Below are 24081 nucleotides of genomic sequence, written 5' to 3'. Positions count from 1 at the left end.
AACAGAAAGGCTGAGAAAGTCAGAAGGAAGTACCAAGCCAGGTAGGAGGAGGGCCAAGGGCACTGGATGGGCACTGGTCTGCAGAGAGCACTCATCTTTACAGTGTCTCTCAGGTAAAGGGGTACCATGGAGCCAATCAGCGCAATCTGTCTTGGGGGACAAGGCTAAGAGAGCCCGCCTGCTGGGCAGGACACCATGTGGAAAACTCGATTAGGCTGTAAGCAAGGACTCCGATAGTCATTATTTTTTAATGATTTGGATGCATTATATTATCAAGTAGCACATTCACATGATTTACTATACTTACTTGGCAAATACCCAGTATTTGCTGAATGTTCATTTATATTGAATTGAATCAAATGCATACTGAGTGAATATCTGCTGTTTATTTGGGGCTGACATTTTATAAGTAAAACAAGAGAAAGGCTGTTTTTTTAGGATAATGAACTAAGAGAAGTATAGAAGAGGAAAACAAGCAGTTGAAAAATAAAAATAGACGAGAAATGAATAAAAATGAGCAGAAATCATAAAATGCCTCAGATTTGGTTAAATAAAAAGCAAAATGGGGGAATTCCCTGGTGGTCCAGTGCGCTTTCACTGCGAGGGCACGGATTCAATCCCTGGTCGGGGAACAAGATCCCCCAAGCTGCGTGGTGCGGCCGAGAAAAAAAAAAAAAGCAAATTTGAAATGCAGAAGTAAGATTAATTTTAGATTTTTGGAAACAAACTGAGCTCCTCAAAATTCTGTTTCTGGAATGAATGTCATTATCCTAAAAGTCCTTGTTGCACAGAAAGACATATCTTGTTCCTGGATGAGAACATTTAATATCAAACAATGCCAATTTTCTCCCAAGTTAAACTATACATTAAAACAATTTTTAAAAATCCCAATAGAATTTTGGGGGTCTTGAGAGATGGTGGGTGCTAACATAGAAATGTAGAAGTCTGTGACACAATAAAAATGTCAGAAACAAGTCCAAATATGCATATAGTTTTTTTGGTCTGAAATTAAAGCATTTAAATGTAATGAGGAAAAGATGAACTGCTTAATAAATAACACTGAACCTAAAGATTTTCAAGTCGCCAAAACTATATTTTTTTAAGTAAAAATTCCCATTTTTGGTAATTGAGTACAGGAAGCAGGCCACTCTCAAGGTCTATTTGGAATATAAATTGGTACATTTCTCAAGGGAAATTACATATATAAAATCTTTAACAATATCTGTACTTTATGAACCAGTAATTCTGTTTCTAAGAATGTATTTTAAAGAAATAATTGTTGATGTGCCCAAAGATTTAATGACAAGGATGTGCACTGAGTGTTGATTACTGTGTCTAAATACTTATAACCCTGGCAAACAGGAGGGGATGAAAAGATAACTGATATCACCTCCACACAGTGAAATGCTATACAGCCACCAACAGCATGCAGAAAATACAAGGTAATATTTACTGAGCACTTACTATGTGTCAAGCAAATTTTCAAGAACTTTCCACGTGGCAGCGTGTTTTCCCCTCCCCGCCACGGTATGAGGTGGGCGATTGCTCCTTCCACGTTATAGATGAGGAACCTGAACGAGGCGGTTCCATCCCTCCCAGTCAGCGGTCCAGCCTGTATTTGAAGGTGACAGTGGAGCTCCTGAGCCCGCATTCCTCCTCACTACAACTAAGGAGATTCTGTAACAACATGGCAATAAGTGAAAGAAAGCCATGTGCACTGTGGGATGCCATTAGCGTAAAAGAACATATGCAGACATAATCACAGAAAGAGACGGGAAAGAAATACAGCAAGCTGTGAAATCGTTTTCTGGTGGTGCTGAGATGCTGGGTCATCTGAGCGGACGCTGTTGGTGCCCCTGGTCCCCACCCTCGAGTCACCAGCGCGAGTCCTTTATTACAGGCCAAGACTTCCCTGCCTAAAGGCCCGCTCGTCGGTGTACAGGGCGGCCGGGGGGCTGAGGTCCCAGGAGCAATGGCCGCCAATGAAGGAGGGGCCCTTGGCTGCGATGCGTCCCGCTCCGGGTCTCAGAGGGTCGCCGTGGGAACGAGGCTGGGGCACCTACGGCAGTAACACATCCCATAACGCCCCTTCACCAGCGCCACCTCCTCTCCCCGTTTCTGCAGGTCCTCACTGTGCCCCTGGGATCCCCTCTCCCCCAGATCACTTGCACCCAGAACTTGTCTCAGAGTGGGCTTTGAGGGGTATCCAAACTTGGAAAGTAGTTTTACATTTTTCTTCGTTTATGTTCTCCACAGCAAATAGATCGCATTTTAACAAGTTACAAAGGAAGATGAAGTTTTTGTTTTGTTTTTTGTTTTTTTTGAAGGAATTCACTGGACTTCTAGTCAAACAAGGTGGATTGAACACATGCATTTATCTCCTCCCCAAGACCTCAACAAATGGCACTACAGGAATAAAATGTACAAATACACAAGGGCAAAGAGGATAGGAGAGGAGATTGGCAGTGTATAAAATGCCCGGGACTTCCCTGGTGGTCCAGGGGTTAAGGCTTTACCTTCCACTTAAGGGGGTATGGGTTCGATCACTTGTCGGGGAGCTAGGGTCCCACATGCCTCAGTGCCAAGAAACCAAAACATAAAACAGAAGCAATATTGTAACAAATTCAATGAAGACTTTAAAATTGGTCCGCATCAAAAAAAATGTTAAAAAAAAAAGGAGAAATGCCCACAATATTCTGACTTAGCAGAGGGAAGGTCTGTGAACAGTGAGCCAGTCACCTGGGAAGGGGAGCTGGAGACGTGCGGTTGGCCCATGCCACCGCCCACCACTGCGGAGCTGGAGTGCCCACCTCTGTCCCTCCAGCACAGGGGCGGGAGGGTGACAGGGACGCACCAAGAGACAGGTAAGGAGCCGGACTGAGAGCTCTGGGGAGGAGATTGTGAGATGGGGCCGGATGGGACGAGGGATGGCTGTTTTTACTGTAAACCTTCTAATACTATTCGTCTTTTTAAAAACTATGGGCAAATATCATTTTAATACTTTAAAAAATTAAAGTCATGCTTTTGTTATTTAAACGTAGAAAAATCAGAACCAGGTTGGCGCAAGTACTATCAGGTAATCAGACTGATTTACACACACACACACACACACACGTGTCCATTGCAGCCGTGGTCATAATAGCCAAAGGTGGAAACCAGCCAAATGTCCCTCAGTGACCGAATGGACAAACTGTGGTTTTACCCATGCGATGGAACATTATTCAGTCATAACCAGGAATGAAGTACTGATGCACATTTCAACACGTGTGAGCCTCAAAAACATTATGCTTAATGAAAGAAGTCAGACACAGATGGCCACATGTCGTATGCTTCCATTTATATGAAATGTCCAGAATAGGTAGAACCACGGGGACAGAACACAGATTAGTGGTCACCAGGGGCTGGGTGGAGGGGTCAGGGGAGTAACTGATGAATAGGTACGGGGTCTCTTTTGGGGCGATGATGAAAGTGTTTTGAAACCAGATAGAAGGGGTGGGTTGCACAGATGGTGAAGTACTCAAGGCTACTGATTTGTTCCCTTAAAGATGCTTAATTTTGTTATGTGAATGTCACTTCAGTCTAAAAGAAAGAAAGAAGCATTCTGGTTGAGAAAGGAGTGGGAAGGCAAGAAGGATTAGGAAGCTTGGTACCACTGCACAAGCCCCGTTTTCAGTAATTTCATTCTGCAGATGGCGATGCTGTCTGATAGGATGACACATGGCCCTCAGACCGGGTAGCATCATGGAGACCCACGCGTGCCGGCCCATGAAGCTGTGGAGGCCCAAGTGGCAAAGGGCTCAGGTTCCAATGTTTGTTTGTTTGTTTTTTTGCGGTACGCGGGCCTCTCACTGTTGTGGCCTCTCCTGTTGCGGAGCACAGTCTCTGGATGTGCAGGCCCAGCGGCCATGGCTCACGGGCCCAGCTGCTCCGCGGCATGTGGGATCTTCCCAGACCGGGGCACGAACCCGTGTCCCCTGCATCGGCAGGCGGACTCTCAACCACTGCGCCACCAGGGAAGCCCTCCAATGGGTCTTGATTAAGTAGTGAGACATTCAGAATTAGGAAGGGGCTTATTTCATGGTTGATTTAGTAGACACAAATGAAAATAAGGAACCTGAAGGGAGCATTCTTCAAAATCTCTACGCCTAGCTTGTTCATGTCATGCGGTGGTCCCCAAAGCTGCATCATAAACACAGACTAGGCTGATTATAGAGCTGAGTGCCTTCCTTTCATCTGTCCAAAATCCATAACCCATAACCACATTTGTTACGGGCTGCACTGTGTACCTCCCCTCCCAAATTCATATGTTGAAATCTTAAACCTCAGTATTGAAGAATGTGACCTCATTTGGAGATAGAATCTTTAAAGTAATCCAGTTAAAATGAGGTCATTAGGGTGGGCCCTAACCCATATGACTGGTGTCCTTATACAAAGAGGAAATTTGGATACGAAGACACACATAAAGGGACGATGATGTGAAGAGACACAGGGACAAGATGGCCATCTACAAGCCAAGGAAAGAGGCCTAGAACAGTCTTCCCTCACAGCCGTCAAAAGGGACCAGTCCTGCCGACACCTTGATCTTGGACTTTTAGCCTCTAGAACTGAGAAAATAAATTTCTGGTTTTTAAGCCGCCAGTTTATGACACTTTGTTCTGGCAGCCCTAGCAGACTAATACAGCATTACATAATGACCCCTGCTTTTCACCCTTGAAAGGCACATTGGTTGCATAAATGCTTCACCCATCATGTAATGGCTGGTCCCATGGAATAAATCATGGTCCTTGGAGATGGTAAGTTTCCATAGGACAGGTCCCAGGAACAGACAGCTTTGTGGCCACAGCCCCTGACAGAGCCATCTCTGATTACAGTCCTTAGCAAATGTTTTCATAATTCAAATTGCAAAGAGGATGTTAAACTTTAGTGCTTTAACACAAATCAGCACCTGCTTGAGGGAAAAGTATGAAATGAAGTATGGGTATGTGTCCCGGCTGCGCCCAACTCACGCAGAAGCGCGTGTGACAAGACAGAGCGGAGGGCGGACTGCAGCCAGTTTCCACGTTCTTGTAAATGTGAATTCTGTGCAGCAGCTCCTGGGGACTGGAATGTGGCAATTTTAATGCAAAATTAATTGTCAAGTAGAAGACTGCAGGGGCCTTCTCCCTGGTGACTATCTCACCCACCAGCTAGTTGCCTTCACTCTTGTTCTCGATGCTCTGTACCTTGTTAGCAATATTCAAATGATCAAAAATGATTCCAGGGGCTTCCCTGGTGGCGCAGTGGTTGAGAATCCGCTTGCCAATACAGGGGACATGGGTTCGAGCCCGGCCTGGGAAGATCCCACATGCCGCGGAGCAACTGAGCCCGTGCGCCACAGCTACCGAGCCTGCGTGCCACAACTACTGAAGCCCACGTGCCTAGAGCCCGGGCTCTGCAACAAGAGAAGCCACCGCAATGAGAAGCCCGCGCACTGCAATGAGAAGCCCGCGCACCGCAATGAAAAGTAGCCCCCGCTCGCCACAACTAGAGAAATCCCACGCGCAGCAACGAAGACCCAACGCAGCCAAAAATAAATAAATAAATAAATAAATAAATAAATAATGATCTCAGGATCTCAATCTCAAAACCCAACCCCTCTTGGTCAGCTCGCACCTACTTTTTGTTTTTACTTGCTTACTTTCACAACAGGATGTCATTGCTGAACTTGCGTTACCATCTCCACTTTCACTGTCAGCATCGTAATCATCGTTAAGATCACACTTGTACACACTGACATCTGCTTCAATTTTAAACTGAATTCTGGGCTTAAGTAACATTAAAAATGCTATCTTTAACGTCATATAAGGGAAGTCCTGTGCTGTATCTATGATTTTTCATGAAATCCCTATGTACAAAAATGTTCATATTCTGAATAGCATCTGGATGTGTAAATTAAATTACTCTGAAGCAGGAAGATGTAAAAATATTCCTAGAGATTAACTTTGCTTCTCTCACGATGATTTCTACACGTGCTACGCAGTGAAGCAGCTGTTACTCTCCCATAAACCCACGGCTTCAACACGACCTTTCACTGAAGGGACACAGACAACCTATCAAAAAATGTCTTCATTCATAGGATGTAAGGTATGTATTAATTTCCTAGGGTGGCCGTAACAAAGTATCACTGACTGGGTGACTTGAAACAGCAGGAACTTCTTCTTCCACAGTTCTGGTGGCTCGACACCAGAGTCAAGAGGTCGGCAGGGGTGTAATCCCTGAAACCCGTGGAAGACTCATCCTAGTGGCTGGTGGTTTGCTGGCCATTTCGGGGCTCCCGGGTTTGAGGCTGCCTCGTCCACGTGGCCTTCTCCCTGTGTGTGTATTCACATGGCCGTCTTCTGATAAGGACACCGGCCCTGATCCTGTATGACTCCATCTTAACTCATTACATCTGCAACCATCTTGTTTCCAAATAAAGACAAATTCTGAGATACGAGGGCTTAGAACTTCAGCATACATATTTTTTGGGGGGCTGGTGGGGAGCACAGTTCAATCCACGAAAAGGAGATAGGGTAGACTTCACATATTCAAGTTCTGAGAGCAACTCATAAGGCAGCATTTTTGATCGATGGAGACAAAGCCTTAACTTACAAGAAAGTACACACATCGGCCCAGTTTAAAAGATTTAAAGCAAGTATCCGTGTAACCCCCACTTAGGTCAAGAAACAGAACATGTACCAGAGAAGCCCCCCGCGTGCCTCTCCCTCATCAGAACTGCCTCCAGGACTCATCCAGCACCCCACATTACATTCAGCTACCACATCTGTCTCCTCCAATCTGTGTGCCTCATTATCTTTCACAACCTTGTATTTTTGAAGAGCGCTAGCCACTTTGTAGGATTTTCCTCAATTTGGGTTCGTCTGAGGTTTCCCAATGACTAGGTCGACGTTATACATTTTGCGCAAGAATTCCACAGAACTGTGCAGTGTGGTAATGTCACTTTTTAATACTATAGGTAGGTTCTCATTAGTTTTTATTTCATTTTGAGTTCCTGGTACATCATGGTTGATTTAATTATTTTCAGAGTATGTGAAACATTACTGTAGTTTTGAGTTAAACGAAACTGTATATTGAAAGGTGCTACTCGTCCCGATTCGCCTTAGTTTCCACTCTGTACTCACCCCCTAATGAGACTAGGTAACCAGTCTCATTAGTTTCTAGTTTATTATTAGTTTCTAGTTTATTATTCTTGTGTTTCTTTTGCACAGGTGAGCAGATACATGTATATTTTCGTCTCCTGCCTTCCTAATTAAATGAGCGATGGTAAACTGTAGACACGCTTGCATTTTGCTTTTCTCATTTTGCTTAACAATATATCCTGGAAATCATGACATCAGTACACAGAGCTCTTCCACAGACTCTTTACACCCGTGCAGGACTACATTGTGTGACGTACCAGCTTACTGAATCACTCTCCTATGTAAAGACACTGAGGTCATTTTCAATTATTTTGCAATTACAGCCAATGCTGCAGTGAGCAACCTTGTGCACATGTGCTTTCGCATTGTTGGAGGGTATCATCAGGGTATTTTCCTAGAAGTGGGAAGGCTGGGTCAACAGGTAAGTATCTCCTGGTTCTATTAGGTATTGTTGAGTTCCTCTCCAGAAAGCTAATATCAGTCTGCACTTCCACCAGCAACATGAGACATTTCACCAACAGAATGTGTTGTCATACTTGTATTAAACTTCTTCCAATATCATAGTTGAAAAATGGCATCTCAGTTTTAATTTGCATTTCTAACTGTCTGAATTTTAAAACATATTTTAGGGATACTTTTACTTCATTTTTTGGTGAACTGTCTTTTTCCATGTTTCCTATCAGGTTTTTGGTCCTTTGTCCTTCAATTTTTAAGAGCTGGCCTGATGATTTTCTAAACCTAATGAACACTGAATATATACACGTGCAGCTTAAAGTTTCCCATCATGACTTCAGCCAAGTAAGTAGTGTTATCCAGTATATACCAATGCAACATGAGATACTCTACTTATGGGGTTAGGCTCTATTCTCATTTGAACACTGAAGCACATGTGAACTCTTTCCAGGAAACACAGGTAGATATGTTCATGCATTTGTATAGTCAATTATTTATTATGGAACAGGGTTATCTTTTTGCATTATTATGGGTTTTTGTGGTATTAATTTTTAGCTCACATAGTCAAACCCTGTGCTGCCAACCTTAGTACTGAGCTTAGATGGAGCTTCACTACCTATGAGGGAATAAATGTTTAATGTGTCCCAAACACAAATCATTTGAGAGATTAGACACATTTTGGTATCATATATATTCCTACTCTCTTCACTATTAGAACGATTAGAAACAGGAACTATTTTCCTCTTAACAGGCTATTTTAAAATTAAAAACATAACTTATAATGGAAAAGAATTAAAAAAGAACATAGATGTATACATATATAACCGAATCACTTTGCTGTACACCTGAAACTATAACACAATACTGTAAATCAACTATACTTCAATAAAAAAATAAAAATAAACTGTGTAGGAAGATATAGTTTCACTCTCATGTACTGTTTGAATTGTATATCTAATTATACACTACTCTTCCAAAAATTTGGTCTTAATCCAGTTTTGTTAAACCCAGAAGGCAAATTATAACACTATATTTATGAAGATTACAACTTTGGAATGTTACATGTTGAGACATTAAAAGTTTTATTTTTTGTGACTGATTTTCTAGCTCTTAAAACATGTCCATAGGTGCTACCAAAATTGACCAAAGATCATTTAAAGACTTAATTACAGTATTAAAGCGTTTAGTTCCAGGTGCCACTATTACATTATTTGTGACAAGGATAATAAAACAGCAGAGTAGAAACCAGACGGTAACACTGTTTTGTCGACTGACATAAAGGATTCATCACATATGTTCCTTAATGGCAGATGAAACTTGTAGAGAAAGTGGTGACAACTACGGAGAAGTCCTCTACCCGCCCCTGTGGCCCAAGGCCGAGGCAGGTTAAGGCTACTGTGCAGGGGCTGCATTTGAGGGCTCCAGCTCTTCTTAGGTTATTAAAATACATGTGCTTTGTTGTTGTTTGTTTTCCCCATGACTTTCTCTTCTTACACTTGATTTATAAAAGAATTAGAGGAGACAGCATGGAAAAGAAACACATTAAGTTTCTGGAAAAATTAACAGCAGTTTAAAAGTAACAGTTACCAGGGCTTCCCTGGTGGCGCAGTGGTTGAGAGTTCACCTGCCGATGCAGGGGACGTGGGTTCGTGCCCCGGTCCGGGAAGATCCCACATACCGCGGAGCGGCTGGGCCCGTGAGCCATGGCCGCTGAGCCTGCGCGTCTGGAGCCTGTGCTCTGCAACGGGAGAGGCCACAACAGTGAGAGGCCCAAGTACAGCAAAACAAACAAACAAACAAAAAAACAGTTCCCAAAGAATCATCCTCTTCCTGGTACAGAGCAGAACAAGTTCTAGTTGTCTTAACTTGTCCTACTCACCACTAATGAGAGTGAATGGTAAGATCAGTGAATTTGATAAGACCACTTTAAAGAAAAAAAAAGTTCATAATAAAAATACTCAAGAAACTCAATTTCCCCTCACCTTTCTCTCTGTCCTCTAGGAGCTAGTTAAAGCAAAAAACTCAGATAGCATTGGGTGACTTCCCACAGGAGTAATGTCAAAGCTTTGACAGAGCACTGCTGAATCTTCAGGAAAGACCGGTAGAAAGCTGAAGTCAGTGAGCGGATTGAAAGTAGTTAGTTTCATACTTAAAATACTTGCTTACATCATCAATAACAAAAAGAATTTCAATACGGTAAAAAGATTTTTATCACATTCTAGCAAAATTTTTAAAAAGGGTAGTGTTGTTAAACATCCTGACCCTTAAAAAAAAATGTGCTTTATAATACATGTAAAAGCTGTGGATGGACTGAAAAACTGCATTCTTAAAAAATGATGTGGTCATAAAAAAAAAAGAACACTTTTATACATAGGATTTTATTTGCACTGCTATAACAATTTCATTATAGTCCAAGGGAGAAAAAGAAAAGGAAGGATAAAACCACCACACTGAGCAAATTACTAAAGCTTTTCTACTTTTAACAGGATTTTCCATCTGGTAGGTTTATTGTCATATCCCCTTCAAAACAGACAAGATGCTCACCATATTTTAAAGATTATAGGTTGCCACGGAAAGAAAAATTTTACACAGTCACTGTACATCAAGGGTTGAAAAACTGTCCTGCGTGAAAAATATATTTAGAAATCATGTGAATAAAAGAAAAAGAAAACATTATTGTGTTCAAGGAAAGATTAAAGTCCTCATAATGTGCCGTCTAAATGTGGACACTCATTCCTCCTGGAGTCGCTCAGGCAGAGGGAGTCCTTTCTTCCGCCTACCTCACTCATTATACTGTGTTTTTACCCAACAGTCTGCATTAAGGCAAACAAATCCTTTTCTGAAGAGGTCTTAAAGAAACTGTGGACAAATAACAGACTTTTGGCATTAAAACAGGTTAACACACACATAGCCTTTAGAATGTACATTAAGCATATTTCTCTCGGACTAGTGACAAGAAAAAGATGAACATGCTTGTTAACAATGTCAAAAAGTTTAAAATTCAGTGTCCAAGCAATTCCTAACGATGCTTCTGTAGCTTTAAGCTCTAAACAGTATAGAATTTATGCAAATGCATTAAAGAATTCAAGCTTGGCAAATTACACCCAAGCAGGTTATAAACTATATATACAGAAAGTAAATGATAAATACAGAATTAAAAGAGTCCTTCGGTTTTCCTTATAGCCTTGAAAATTGACAAACTTTTGAGGACAGTTCTATAATATTAAACATTAGGTAACCACAGGTGTGGGGAAACCTAACTACACAAACCGATTTAAAATACTCAAGATGACTCTGTAGTGTTCAATACAATTCAGTTCGTAGGTAAGGGCACAAGACAACATTTAACAAAAATAATCACGTCAATTGACCTAGAAATCAAATGCAAATAGATATGAATACAATCTCCAAAATCTGTCTTTTTAAGTGAACATTAACCATTTATTCAAAGTTATACAAGAATTTGAAGGATTAAAGTCTTCTTCTGTGACATAAAGCCATTTCGAAGAGTTTCATGTCTCAGCTGAGCAGGAGGGTGAAAGAATAGGTGAGTAGCCCCTTCTGGGCAGCGAGACAGTAAAAACAGACTCAACAGCAGCCTCCCCCGGCCTGCTGTCCTCCCTGACTGCCTGCGTGCGTGGCGTTAGTAGCAGCATGCTGAGGGCCAATTTTAATGCCATTTGCCTGGAATGAAAGACAGAAGGATAATAAATGTATCTGGAGCCAACCAGACAGTATAATTTAAATTTAAGAAATCCTCTGGTTTCTTAGTGGCACAATCTTACCAAACAACTAAAAAAAAAAAAAAATATATATATATATATATATATATATATGCTAAGCAGATTTTTACAACAATTAAAACAATATCTCTCAGGGGATGTTCCTTCCTTTTAAAATAATACTTGTGGAAATATTCCTGCAAACAATTCCTTATCATACCAGGTACTGCGTTAACAGAAACCAGAGTGCTGCTTTTAAGGGAATTCTCACAATGGAGAGATTGTTTAAAACGTAATCTTTAAAAGAGAAAAATATGCAAAGCCTATGCTCCTCTAATACAACGTACAATCTTTCCTCTAGACAGCGTTTCTGTTCCATGTTGAATCAGCTGTACAGGCTAAGGGCATATGAGTGTTCTGTGTCATCAATAATTTCTATGATCCCCAAAGACATGGCAGCTTGCCAAGAACCCACACACAGAGTGGTTCTTTCATTCATCAAACTCACACTTATGTCTCAACCCTCACTCCCTCAAGTGGATTTTACCTAAAAATACAACACTCTGAGAAAAGTAATACAGTAGCTTCAGAAATTAAGCTCTTAAGGAAACTTTACGTCACAGTAAATCTCAGATTTATAGTGCTTGGCAGTTGTTCTGCAACAGTAGTAGCCTTGGGGTTTCTGGCACTAGCTCAGTATTGACAGCAGCTGATGTGGTTTCTTTTCGCTCTTCTGACTCCTCTTTAATAAAAAGCATGCCCTATGGCTCATTGGTTTTGCCCCCTCTGGGCTGGTAGCAACTTCTTGAGGAATCAAGAAGTCAGACTTGGCATCAGGCCAGATAAATCGCACGGCCTGTTGGCTCCTGACAGCACATTGCAATCAAAGCCACGCCAGGCACAGTAAAGCACTCAGCTACTATATGAAACCAGTCAGAGACAATGAACATGCCCTTTACAAAGACGCCCAATTACTGTTCAATTTATATGGCATTAGTCTCTGAATGGTGTCGCCTTTAAATTAACTCAAGGTCTGTTGCCATATAAGCCTGGAAAGTATGGGTTAGAAACTTTATCACTACAAATTAAAAGAAACTGGAAAATCAAACACTTTTTGGAAACCCTAGGCAAACTGTTGTTTGTTTTAGCCAAGAATATTGAGACAGATAATAAAGAGGCTCTCTTGCACATGCCAAGAGATGCACACACAATGTCTTCCTAACACGGTGCTTCCTCACTGCACCTGGGGGAGGAATAAGGGTTTTTCTCTTGGAAGCAAGAAGTCTTATTATAGAATGGCAGAAACATTTATGTAAAAGTAAATAATATGCTCTTATCCACATAAAAATTCTGAAATAAATAAGGACAAATGCATAGTGGTGATTTAGGTCAAAATGATGGCCTTTGGTAAACACTCTGAATTATCTGTTTCAAAGTTACATTTTATCCTCATCATGTTGATCAAAACTGGCTCAAAATAATTTTACAAAAAAAAAAAAAGAAAAAAAAAAGGAAAAGAAAAGAAACCCACAAAAACAAACAAAACAACTAGTGCCAACTGCCAATTACATATACTAACTCAGGCTCCTGAAAACACACTATGCTGAACTGGGAGTAACTTCCAATTGGACGCCTCCCTTCTCCGCACCAGACACAATGGAGAGAGCACCTTGCATTAGCTGACGTCACACACGCATTTACACACTAGAAAATTATTCCCAAAGCAGATGACACCATATGGATGTGTAGATGAAAGTGGATTTTCTTCTCTCTTTGGAGGATTTATATTATTTTGCATTGCTTGCAATAAATGGATAGGGTCACTTATTTTAATCCGTTTTCATAGATAAAGTGATGCTTCACTAGAACATAAACATTTAGCTATTATACAACATATAACAAATTTTCAATGAGAAGATTATAAACTTATCTGTTAACTGACATCATAGATCCATTTTACGAATTTTAAAAAGTAGAAATCTTGACTCCAAGTAATTAAAATTCAATTCTAAATTAACTAGCCAATAATATTTATATATATATATATATACCTCATTATTAATGTCAAAGACTCCTTCTTGGATTTTTTCATAAATTTCTTTTGCTGTATTAATAAATGCCTGAAATATAAGGTAGAGAAATTGGTTCAAATTATTTAAAACCACACAGTAAGAGAACATTATATAAAAAGCTCCATAAAATATTACAATGCTCAACATAAGAAAATCAACCAATGGAACACACCATATTAATAGAATAAAGGACAAAAACCACATGAGCATTTTAATAGGTGCAGAAAAAGCATTTGACAAAATCCAACACGTTTTCACAATAAAAGCATTCAACAAACTAGAAATAGAAGGGAACTTCCTCAAGCTGATAAACAGCATCTAAGAAAACCCACAGCCTGTATCATACCCAGCGGTGAAGTCTGAAAGCCTTCCCTCTAAGATCACGAACAAGACAAGGACGTGTGGGAACTAACGCCAGTAGAGCAACAGCCAAAAAGTGGAAACAACACAAATGTTCACCAACTGAAGAATGAAACCCAAAATGTGGTATAACCATACAATGGAATATTATTCAGCCATAAAAAATGAAGTACTGGTTCATGTGACAATGAGGATGAACCTTGCTAATAAGTAAAATAAGCCAGACATGAAAGACCACGTATAGTTCAATTCCATTTATATGAAATGTCCAGAAGAGGTCAATCCACAGAAGGAAAATAATTATTGGTTGCCAGGGGTTAGGGGAAGGAAGGAGTGGAGTGATGAAAATCTTCTGGAAGACAGTGGAGATGGTCGCACAACTTTGTGAATATACTAAAACCCATAGAATTCACCTTTAAAAAAGGGTGAATTTTATGGTATGTGAATTATATCTCAAAAGAAAAAAATTCATGACTGGAGAAGGGGAAGGGGGAGGGGGAGACCATAACATAAGAACAGCACACCTGAGAAAAACATGTCAATTAGATAAGCTGCATAGATGTCCATGTTGAAACTAGCTTACTTCTGGAGGCCACCGTTCCATACAGGATCCTTTTTCCCAGACAATGTATTACTTAACATACAGTTTGGCAGGTGGCGGGGGGTAATAATCAAAGGATGCTTATGATAAAGAGATAAAGGCAGCTCAACTTCTATGCCATGTTGAATAAAGTTTCACCCTTTTCCCATAGAGCATACTACTAAATGACAAGAAATTAGCATGAGAACATTGTAACCAAATTAAGCCTCTAAATACCAGAATCAATCCAAAAGCATTCTATATTTATGTAAGACATTAAGATATTTTACACATTATTGCCAATGCTACAGAAGGTGTATACAAACTCAGGTTCTAAACTATCAGATTTGAGAGATAATAGTATTAATATTATATTCAATTAGCATTCTATAAAAATTCATAAAAGAAGGCTGTTCTCCACTACTACTGATACAGACCTAATTCAAAATTTAAAAAGTAAACAGGTCCATGGAGAGGAACACATCATATCTTTCGTCTTTTCTACACTGTAAATATCTGACTGCTGAACCTGCCACCAGAGCTTTTGTTTCCTAATTAACAGGACTGATATGTTTTCACCTTTAAGGCCCTACAGCTCCCCAGAGCAATCAATCTACTGCCGCTCAATTACTGCACCAAGAACACACCAGTCAGTGCAGGGCGCGTGAGCGACTGCGGCAGGCGCGCAGAGGAATGAATATGCATCAACTCTAAGTGGCTGATCGAACCATCAGAGAGGGTCACGAGAACTTGCAGAGAAATAATGAGAAGAATTAATCACTGCAGATTCACAAGGCACTTCGGAAGCCAGTGTGCTTTTCCAGTGTGTGCTGGAGCTCAAGTGAAGGAGAAACTGGCTGTCAGCCAACTATGAATTGATTCACATTCCTCAAAATGGAGGTTATCCTTATAAATAAGGGAAAACCTAACTCTATTTCCAATAACATGTCAATTACGGTGATGGCCAGGCTAACTAAATATTGAAGTCAACAGATTCATAAATTCACAGAGTTGGAATTCCTGCCAGGGGCACCCACACGTGTACATTTCACTAGAACATTAGAACTACAAGGTCCCATAAATGAGTTATAACTTCATATAAACAAGCATTTATATTATAAAAGTCATTATTACATGTGCCATTGGATGTAAATAAATTGGCTTTTTGCTAATCTGTTGATGAATCACTTTAAAAACTGGCTTAAGAAGGCTATGTCTTTATTTGTGCTAAAATTTCCAAGTCACTACTTATTTTATTACTTAAATAGTATACTTAATACTTTATTTAAGCACCTTCAAGAATAGCTGTACCCAATGGACGTAAGAGGTATTTTATATCAGAAAGACATGCAATTAACTCCATTATAATTAAATATAGCAAATGGTTTTCTTTTCTAATTCCCATCATCTCAGTGAAATACTCTTTGGACAATGCTACAATTTACTTGTCATCCAACTCTCTGATTACATATTAAAGACACTGAAATAAAATATTTTCTACTTCTCTGAGCACACTATACAGAGGACACTATATAAATGGATTGTTTTATTTACATCATGGCAAAAATTAATATTTAATATATATTACTAAGTGATTAATTAATGATCAATTTTAAGAAGTCCTTAAGAGTTTAAAACCAATGTGACAACTGTAGACATCAGTACACCTCTTTTCAAAGTATGTGGCTGTGGACTGAAATTGTTGAGTTCCCAAACATAATGAGCATTAAGCAAATACTGTTAAGGCTTAGTAGAGATAAAATAAAACTTCTAAGAGAACAGCCTTCGTTGTCACGGACAATAACTGTCCACTAAAGCTGCAAAGCACTTCAAAAACTCAGAAAGACAAGAGATACATATCTGTTACAATAATTGACTAGAATTTTCTTTCATTGCTCATTTCACTCCAGTCACTAAAAATCAATCTCCGTATGTATCTTTCAAGGAAGAGATGTAACAACCTGAAATACCTCTAGAACACAGGGAAAAAAAAAAAAAAAAGGAAGAAATTAGCAACAATAAGTTAACTAAATAGATACTACAAAGCCTTTAAAAGCCTTTACACTAAAGCTCATGCTTTTTTTTTTTTTTTTTTTTTTTTGGCTGTGCTGTGTGGCTTGCAGGATCTTAGTTTCCTGACCAGAGATTGAACCCGGGGCCCCGGCAGGGAGAGCACAGAGTCCTAACCACTAGACCACCAGAGAATTCCCTAAAGCTCATGCTTTAATAGGACAGTCTTAAATTGAAATTCCTTCCAATTTTAGACATCATTTTAACTAGTTTTACTTTTTCTATTCCCCAGGCTACAGAAGCAAATTATGAAAAGGAGAGGGAAGGAGAAAGAGAAAGAGAGTGAGTGTGAGGATGTGTCTGTGTGAGAGGCCAGCGGGGATGTGCATGTGCGGTTTTGGGGAAGAGGCCACGGGGGAGCCCGCACATGGCAGCGGCTGCGGGAGCAGTGGGCCTGTGTGAAGATGGGCTCACAGCTCCTGACTGAAGAGGGCATGTGTTGGCCAAGGTGGCCCGAGTCATCAAGGGGAGAGAGACTCAGGATTTGCTGTTTAACATAAGTAACACAAAACACGTTCTTGAAACGTCTTCATTATTCTTACGAGTTTTGATGTTTACCAGGGAAAGATTTTTTAACAATTAACTTATATGGAATAGTTATTTCCTTACTATCAGAAAAATGAAACAAGATGATGGCATAACTCCAGAAAATTTTTAGCACTGCTTAATTAACATAATACTCTAAAAACATGACATCCTAAATATCACTGCAGGTTTTGTGACAAGTCAGAATTACAAACATATTCATCTATACTCCATGTTTCAAATATAGTCAAATCTGAATATTAGTTAATAGATTATAGAACAGGAAAAAACATTTGCTGAGAAACTGATGTGAATGGATTTCATTAACCCTGTGAAACAATCTAGGCAGATCCACGATTAAGAAGTATAAGAGATTTCCTTGCAGCCAACTTAACTTGGCGAGCCTCTGGCCTTCCCATGCAGCGCTGCACACCCGTATCTGAAGCCTGACTCTCTCTACATTTTCCCATTAGCTCCCCGCTCTGCCCTACTTTGATTAATTGCCATGTCCAGTCCTTTACCTTCATTAGCCATTAATTGCCCTCCACCTCAGACACTAATCTTTCAACCCTTGGCAGTAGTTATCTGAATGATTCTGATAATACCTAAACTTAAGTAAGTTTTCAGGGACTTCTATAGCACAAATTAAAATAAACATAACCACAAAGAACTAAAAATGTATATCCTACCTATTACCTGGCCGTTACCCAAGGGCACCTATTCACTTGCTGCCACAGATCTGGTCCTTCTCTGGGTACCATGGAAGGTCCAGGGAAGAGGACGACTGCCGTAGTTCCTACTGCTGCTGAACTAAAACAATTTAGTTGGGAGAATCTCAGTATGAGGGCTTACATTTCGGTTGCAGATGCAGGAAAAGTAAACTCTGCCCTGGCTTACAGTGACAGCGTGTGCAGGGCAGAACCAAGGCAGGTCTAGTTGTGGGCTATGGACACTGGGCTATGAGGGCCTTCACAACAAACGAGGGGGAATACAGACAAAGGGGAACACGGAATAATATTTTGTTTTTATTATGGTTTAACAGTTTTTAAGGCAAAATACTGAAAACTAGTCTACAACAGAATAACATTTCAATTGTTTCCTTGTGTAACATGCTGCCACCTGGTGGCAAGATAAAAATTATAGCATCTGTTAGGTAAGAATTCAAAATAAATTGGAAGTGTCTTCGTTTTATTTAAACATCTTGAATAGATGTGAGTCTTTGGTTCTCTCTGAGAAGTGGGAAACAGAGAGCTATAGGATGCTGTTTAATTTTCTTCTCCATGCTAATCAAGGCTGTGGACATTCCAGGTGTCCATTTGCCAAAGCTTACACTAACCAATATTTACCAAATATTTACTATGGGTCAGTCACTATACTAAGTGATTTACACAGGTTCTCGTTATTTCTGAAAAGAAGTTCAAAATATGTGTAAAAACGAGGAAATTAATTGTGCGGGCTGAAGCTGTATCTCCCAGTTTGCTAGCAGAATGGCGAAGGGGAGGCTCTGAGCCAGGCTGTCGGGGTCAAAGCCCAGCGCCACCTCTTACCACACGTGTCTCTTGGACCTGCTGCTTTGCCCCTCTGTAAAAGGAGGGCAACCGTGGAGCCTAGTCCAGACCTGCTGGCTCGCAGGCGGACTCGGCACACGCCCGCCCTCGGCACCACGGGGTGTCGGAGCATACCACCGCGGGAACGAGAGGAGAAGCCGGGAACGAGAGAAGGGGGGACTCAGGAGCAGCCTCCTCAGCGAATTAAAATATCCTGATTAGATAGAACTAAGCATCAAAAGGTAAGTTAACAACATATAATGTGTACGGTGAGCCGAAAGAAGAAAATGTATTGAGATAAGACTTTAGTATTATGCAGATAGGAAAGTCCTGCGAAAAGAACATCAGACGAGAAGCAAGACAGGCGGTTTACACATGAAGCTTCGTCGAATTCCGTGACGGAAAATATTCTGGTTGGAGCTGCGTTAGCTTCAGGAGAGCCTCCCACACACCGCGCCCGATGCAATGGCTTCAAGCACGTTCACGGACATGCCGCGGGGGCCACCATTTCCTCCCCCTCCCCCTCACTTTCCGCGGCATCCCCTATTCCAAAGTAGAGTAGTTCTGCTCTTCTTTCTTTCATCCAGTTTCCTGTGTTTCATTAGAACAAAGAGGGCTGCTGCTACATCTACTGACCTGTCATAACTCTCACTGTACAGACGGCACTGGGCTGCCAAGGAGAAGTGACTTGCCCAAGACCGGGCACAACTGTAGCAGAAGCAGGGTTAGCAGGATTCATATTCTGCCCACGTTTATCCTCTCTTTATTAGGATCACTTATCTTTAACACAATTCAACGGAATTTTCATTTATTTTGCTTATGTTGCCACTAAAATTGAAAATAAAAAGCACACAATTATCCTCTTAAAAACCTTCTAGCTAGAAATTATTGTGGATTGCTAGGATTATTTTTGGAAGTACAAAATATTTGTGTTACTTATAACACACAGATATGTTTAATTCCTTAGTAATTTAGTTCTTCCATTCAACAAGCATTTACTGAGTGTCTGGTTTGTACCAGGCACAGAGCATACACTCAGTTATATACTTGGGTACATGAATGTCTTTGACCTCAAGGATGTGGGAGTACTACAGGACAGATGCAAATCCAAAATTGGCACGTAGCACGAAAACCTCCACAACAGCTGTCTAGAAGGGTAACGTGGCATGACCGCTTCTGCTGGTAAAAAAACTGTCAAGAGAAGAAAGCCCCGTGAATGAAGGCTTGAAGGAAAGTAAGCTCCCACTCATTTATTAGGAAAATTAAGGGGAGGAAAGACTGGTCTGGACGGAGAGGCAGACTTTAAGCTCAGTTACAGGGGAAGCTGGGGACAGGGAGCCACGTGGGATGAGGGTAGACAGGGCCCGACAGACCTCAAGGAACCTTGAAAAGGTAGGAAGCAGGCTGGGGACAAAATCAGAGGCTGCTCTAGAGGAGGAATTCTAAGGAGGAAGGTTGGCAACAGGAAGGCCAGTAAGGAGTTGAGAACTATAATCAAGGTAAGAAATGAAGGCCTGACAAAACAGTGGCAACCAGAATGGAAGGCAAAGATCAAACTTAATATCTCCTTTGGAGAAATTAACTGGACTTGGTAAAGAACACGGTAAGGATGACTCCATTTTTGGCTTAAAGTGACTGAGGTGGAAGGGTATGCCGTGAAATAAAAAAGGAAGAAAATCAGGTTTCAAGGAGGGAATGAAGAGTTTACTTTCGACACGTGGAAGGATCGCTAATGCTGATGGGAAAGTCTTGGTAGCTGGTGATCTATATAGTTGTGTAAGTGCATAACATGCACCTAACAGCATGAGTTTCTTCAGAAGTGTTTAGCTACCCTGGTTTAGAAGTAGAGAAATTGGACGTAACTTTCAAAGTTAGTTTGGTTTGGATCATCCCTGAAGTCCCCTAGGGTGACGGCCAAACAAGGAGCAGAGAAGCTGACGCTAGTCCGCAAAGCCTTCCAATCTGTGGAAGGGAGTAGTAAATATTTATTACACTAAGCTCCCCTCAAGGGATGCTGGAAGCTTGATAAGCTCAGGTCAGATTTCCAGTGAAAAGCCCCGTGGTACCCATGACACTGAGAACAGGGTTGAGGGGTAACACAGCTTTCAGTTTACAGCTACATTCCAGCTCTACAGAAACATCTGTTCCACCACTTACAACACAGCCCAAGGCAAGGAAGATGTCCCCTCAACCCAAATTCTGTCTGTAGATCTCAAGTAGCAGGACAGGACGCAAGTATTCACAAGGTGCCTTGAAACTGGTCTTAGTCACTAAAGCCTTACTGTCAGGTGTTCTCCCCGCCCCACCCCACACAGAAACCCACTGACCCTGTCAAGGTTAGATGTCTCGGCAGCCTACTCCAGTGTCTTCGGGTCAGGTGGCTGTATTTTCAGCTGTCATCTTGGCTATATCTTTAGTGCTCTAGCAGCTAAGCCAGGAATTTCCAGCCCTGATTTTTCAACAGTTTAAGATATTTTTAATTACTAAACTTTTGCCTCAAAAGTTTTTGATGTTTATATATTCTTCTGGTTTCACATAAATTTCCAATCTTAATTTTAAGTAAAATTGATGAATATTAGGGAAAAATCACCCATCAAATGGCTAAGAGATTGAGAATGTTTGACAAAGTGACAACTGTTTGACAAACAATATGTTTATTTCACACCACTATCACCTTTGGGTCCTAAAGGAAATATAATACTGTTGAAGTTCTGGTAATGTACAACTCCGAGAAAATGAAATTTTAATTTAGAGGGAATACAGAGAAAAACAAGGAAGGAATCATAGAAGTAAATATATCACTTCTAGAATATTCGGACACCTTTAAAAAGTTGACCTGCAGCCTTTGGGAAGGGGTACTTTCCCTAGCCTGCCATAATCTTTGCTGCAGTTATTCCTGGGTCTAAAAAACCTCTTTCAAACCACAAAGACCCCAGGCGGCTACTGGAGGGAGCTCCCAATCAAAGGAGAAGCCAATCTATTCACCTGTGTTTTTCAAAACTCATAGGTTTTAGAATGCTTAGGGCAAAGAAGGTTTCGGACAGAATTCCACCTACAAGTTAACAAGTGAGACCAAAGCATAAGCTGATTAAAGACTGCGGGGAGAGGAGTAAGGTTAAAGTAATTAAATAAATACATAACCATCCAAACAATTATCTACCGTGTGGGGAGAAACTGTGCTAGGCGTTGGGGATGCCGAGATGAAAAGACAGCCTATGTTTTCAAGGAACTCTGTCCACATGTTGAGCCAACGTGAAAAACAAGGGTCGTGACAGAGTCATGAGAGAGTGCGAAGATAATAAACCCCTGACACAGGAATGACTAAATACAGAGAAAGGAGCACATAAGAGTGGTGAAGGGGGCAGGGAGGGTGTGTCACGTGTCACGCATTCCAAGAGGAGGAATCAGACTCACTATATATCCTTGAAGGATCGGGTCGGAAGGAGGGCGTTTCAAGCGTGGAGAATACGTTCTGCGGAAGCAGGTCAGGGGCACTGCCCTGTGGACGCGCTCTCTAGTTTAACAAGAACACAGAGGGGAGGACTGGCAAATAAAGGGACCTGTCTTCCAAGCTAAGGAGTTTGATGCAGAAGCCGTGAGGAACCACCTCAGGGTTTTAATAAAGCTGGAGAGTGACATTCAATTTTCATTTTTAGAAAGATCTTATAGGCAACAGTGTAGAGGACTGAAAAATGAACACAGGGAGTCCAATTAGGAAGCAATCACAGAAGAGGACAATTTGGAGAGATATTTAACAGGCAGAAATAATAATACACACATGGAAGGCAATACATATTAACTGAAGAAATGAGTGTAAAAGGGTAGGGAAGGGGGTTGCTTTAGGATACACGAGAGTGCACATCTGCAGACTAGAGCAGAGGAGGGCTATCAGTTCAGTCTGAATGTGTTAAACCGGAGGCTCTGAGACCCACTCATGCAGAGCTGTCCAAGTAGAGCTAGACACACAGCCTAAGAAGGGTATTCATGGATTTAGGTGACATTTCAATGTGGAAGAAGGAGATGGTAAAGGCGTCTGGAAGGCTAGAGAGCACAAATAAAGATTAGACCATGATATCATGGAGCTAAGGAAAGAGCAAGTTTATAGACAGAAGAGTAGTCAAAAGTATCACTTACCCCCCAGGGACTGTTCAAGGTAAGAAGAGAAAAGCATTTGTTAGGAGGTCTAGGGTGACCTTGGCCATGATGGAGGAAGTCAGACTGTGAACCGAGGTGTGAAATCCAGTGAGGAAACAGCGGTAGATCTTACTAGAAGCTAGAAGAGAACATATCCAGGAGAACAGGGACTGATAGGGTTTGTTTTTAAGATGGCTGAAACCTGATTATGTAATTATATTCTGAGAGCCAAGAATCAGTAAAGGAGAGGATGAAGATGACGAGAAGGTCTGAAGAAATCATGAATCTGCAGAGCAGAGAAAGGACAGCACTTGGCTGGACCGTCTCGTTCACTCACAGCCGGGTGACTTTCCAGCCTCTCCGCTCCCCAGAGGGAGCCCGGGTCACGGTACTGACATCACCTGAGAGCAAGCTGCAAATGCAGACTTTCAGGCCGCACCCCAGACCTACTGAATCATAAGCTGCATTTTAACAGGATTCCTAGGTGAAGTGAATGCACATTAATGTTTGAGAAGCACTGTTCTAAATACAACTGATTTGGAAAAAAATATTTTTACAAGATATTCTGAGCTTAAGAAGAAAGTAGTCTCCACTTCCCCCACTGCAACCTCTATGTGACCATGAAGTAAGAGAATTAGCAAAACTAAAGGACATCAATCCTTTGGCTATTACGCACCCTCCACCCCAATTCCACTGGGGCGGGGGGTGGGAATGGCTAAATCACACTTGGAAAACTCTAGGTTAAATAAAAGCCAACAAATTTCTTAACAGTGGGTTTTCAGAATAGGAATAACACACTACTATTGTGAATTCTGGTTTCCTAAAAGGGGGGTAGACCCCAGCTCCTCCTAAGCTCACCTGACCACGGAACCCTAGGCAGAAGCGATCATTTTAATTCATGCTCCTCAAAGAAGGGCAGGCTAACCTTCAGTGCTGCTATTCTCCACTGTGTGGCAGACAGAAGGGGAACGAATGGGGAACCTGGAACACCTGGGTTTGAGTCCTGACTACGTATGTGAAAGAACTCTGACAATATGCCATACAAATATACAACCACATTATTATTTCAGGGACCTGACATATTTTAATCATTTGAAAATACTTCTGAAAGAAACCTTCCACTTATGAGACACTCTTCTAAATGCTGCAAGCAAGATCACCAGATTCCAGTGGCTGGAGGAGCGTCCCTTCATATCAACTCCTCAGTGTGTCATAGGACAGACCAAAGAGGTCAGATCTTCCTGGAACCCTGCAGACTAGGACACTAAACAAAGCTGTGGTTCTGGAATGAACTGCCAGAGGGTGGCGGCTGAGGAGGCGTGTAGCCAATGGGAAGCCTGGGCAGTTACCAGGCAGCATGATATCTTGATGTCCTCAATAACCTTTAAGTCTCATTTGAAAATTGAAGTCAAACTAATATTCAAAAATATTTACTGCTGG

At 41.2% G+C, this 24081-nt stretch overlaps 1 protein-coding gene across 3 annotated transcripts in view; it reads right to left on the bottom strand.

Moving 5' to 3' along the window:
- Positions 1–9990: 9990 nt before the first annotated feature.
- RAB2A (RAB2A, member RAS oncogene family) overlaps positions 9991–24081 on the bottom strand; it is a 74256-nt gene continuing 60165 nt past the window's right edge. For all 3 annotated transcript variants that reach the window (XM_033843080.2, XM_019925284.3, XM_073794418.1), the window contains 2 exons: positions 13405–13473; positions 9991–11315 (listed from right to left, as the gene is read on the bottom strand). In XM_033843080.2, coding sequence (XP_033698971.1) covers positions 11220–11315; positions 13405–13473 — 165 coding nt within the window. In that variant the 3' untranslated portion in view covers positions 9991–11219. The remainder of the gene's footprint in view (positions 11316–13404; positions 13474–24081) is intronic.

This window comes from Tursiops truncatus, chromosome 17, assembly GCF_011762595.2.
Source record: "Tursiops truncatus isolate mTurTru1 chromosome 17, mTurTru1.mat.Y, whole genome shotgun sequence".
NCBI classification, from domain to species: Eukaryota; Metazoa; Chordata; class Mammalia; order Artiodactyla; family Delphinidae; genus Tursiops; species Tursiops truncatus.
The sequence above is the reverse complement of the archived record's forward strand: the minus strand, read 5'-3'. Positions and strand labels throughout refer to the sequence as shown.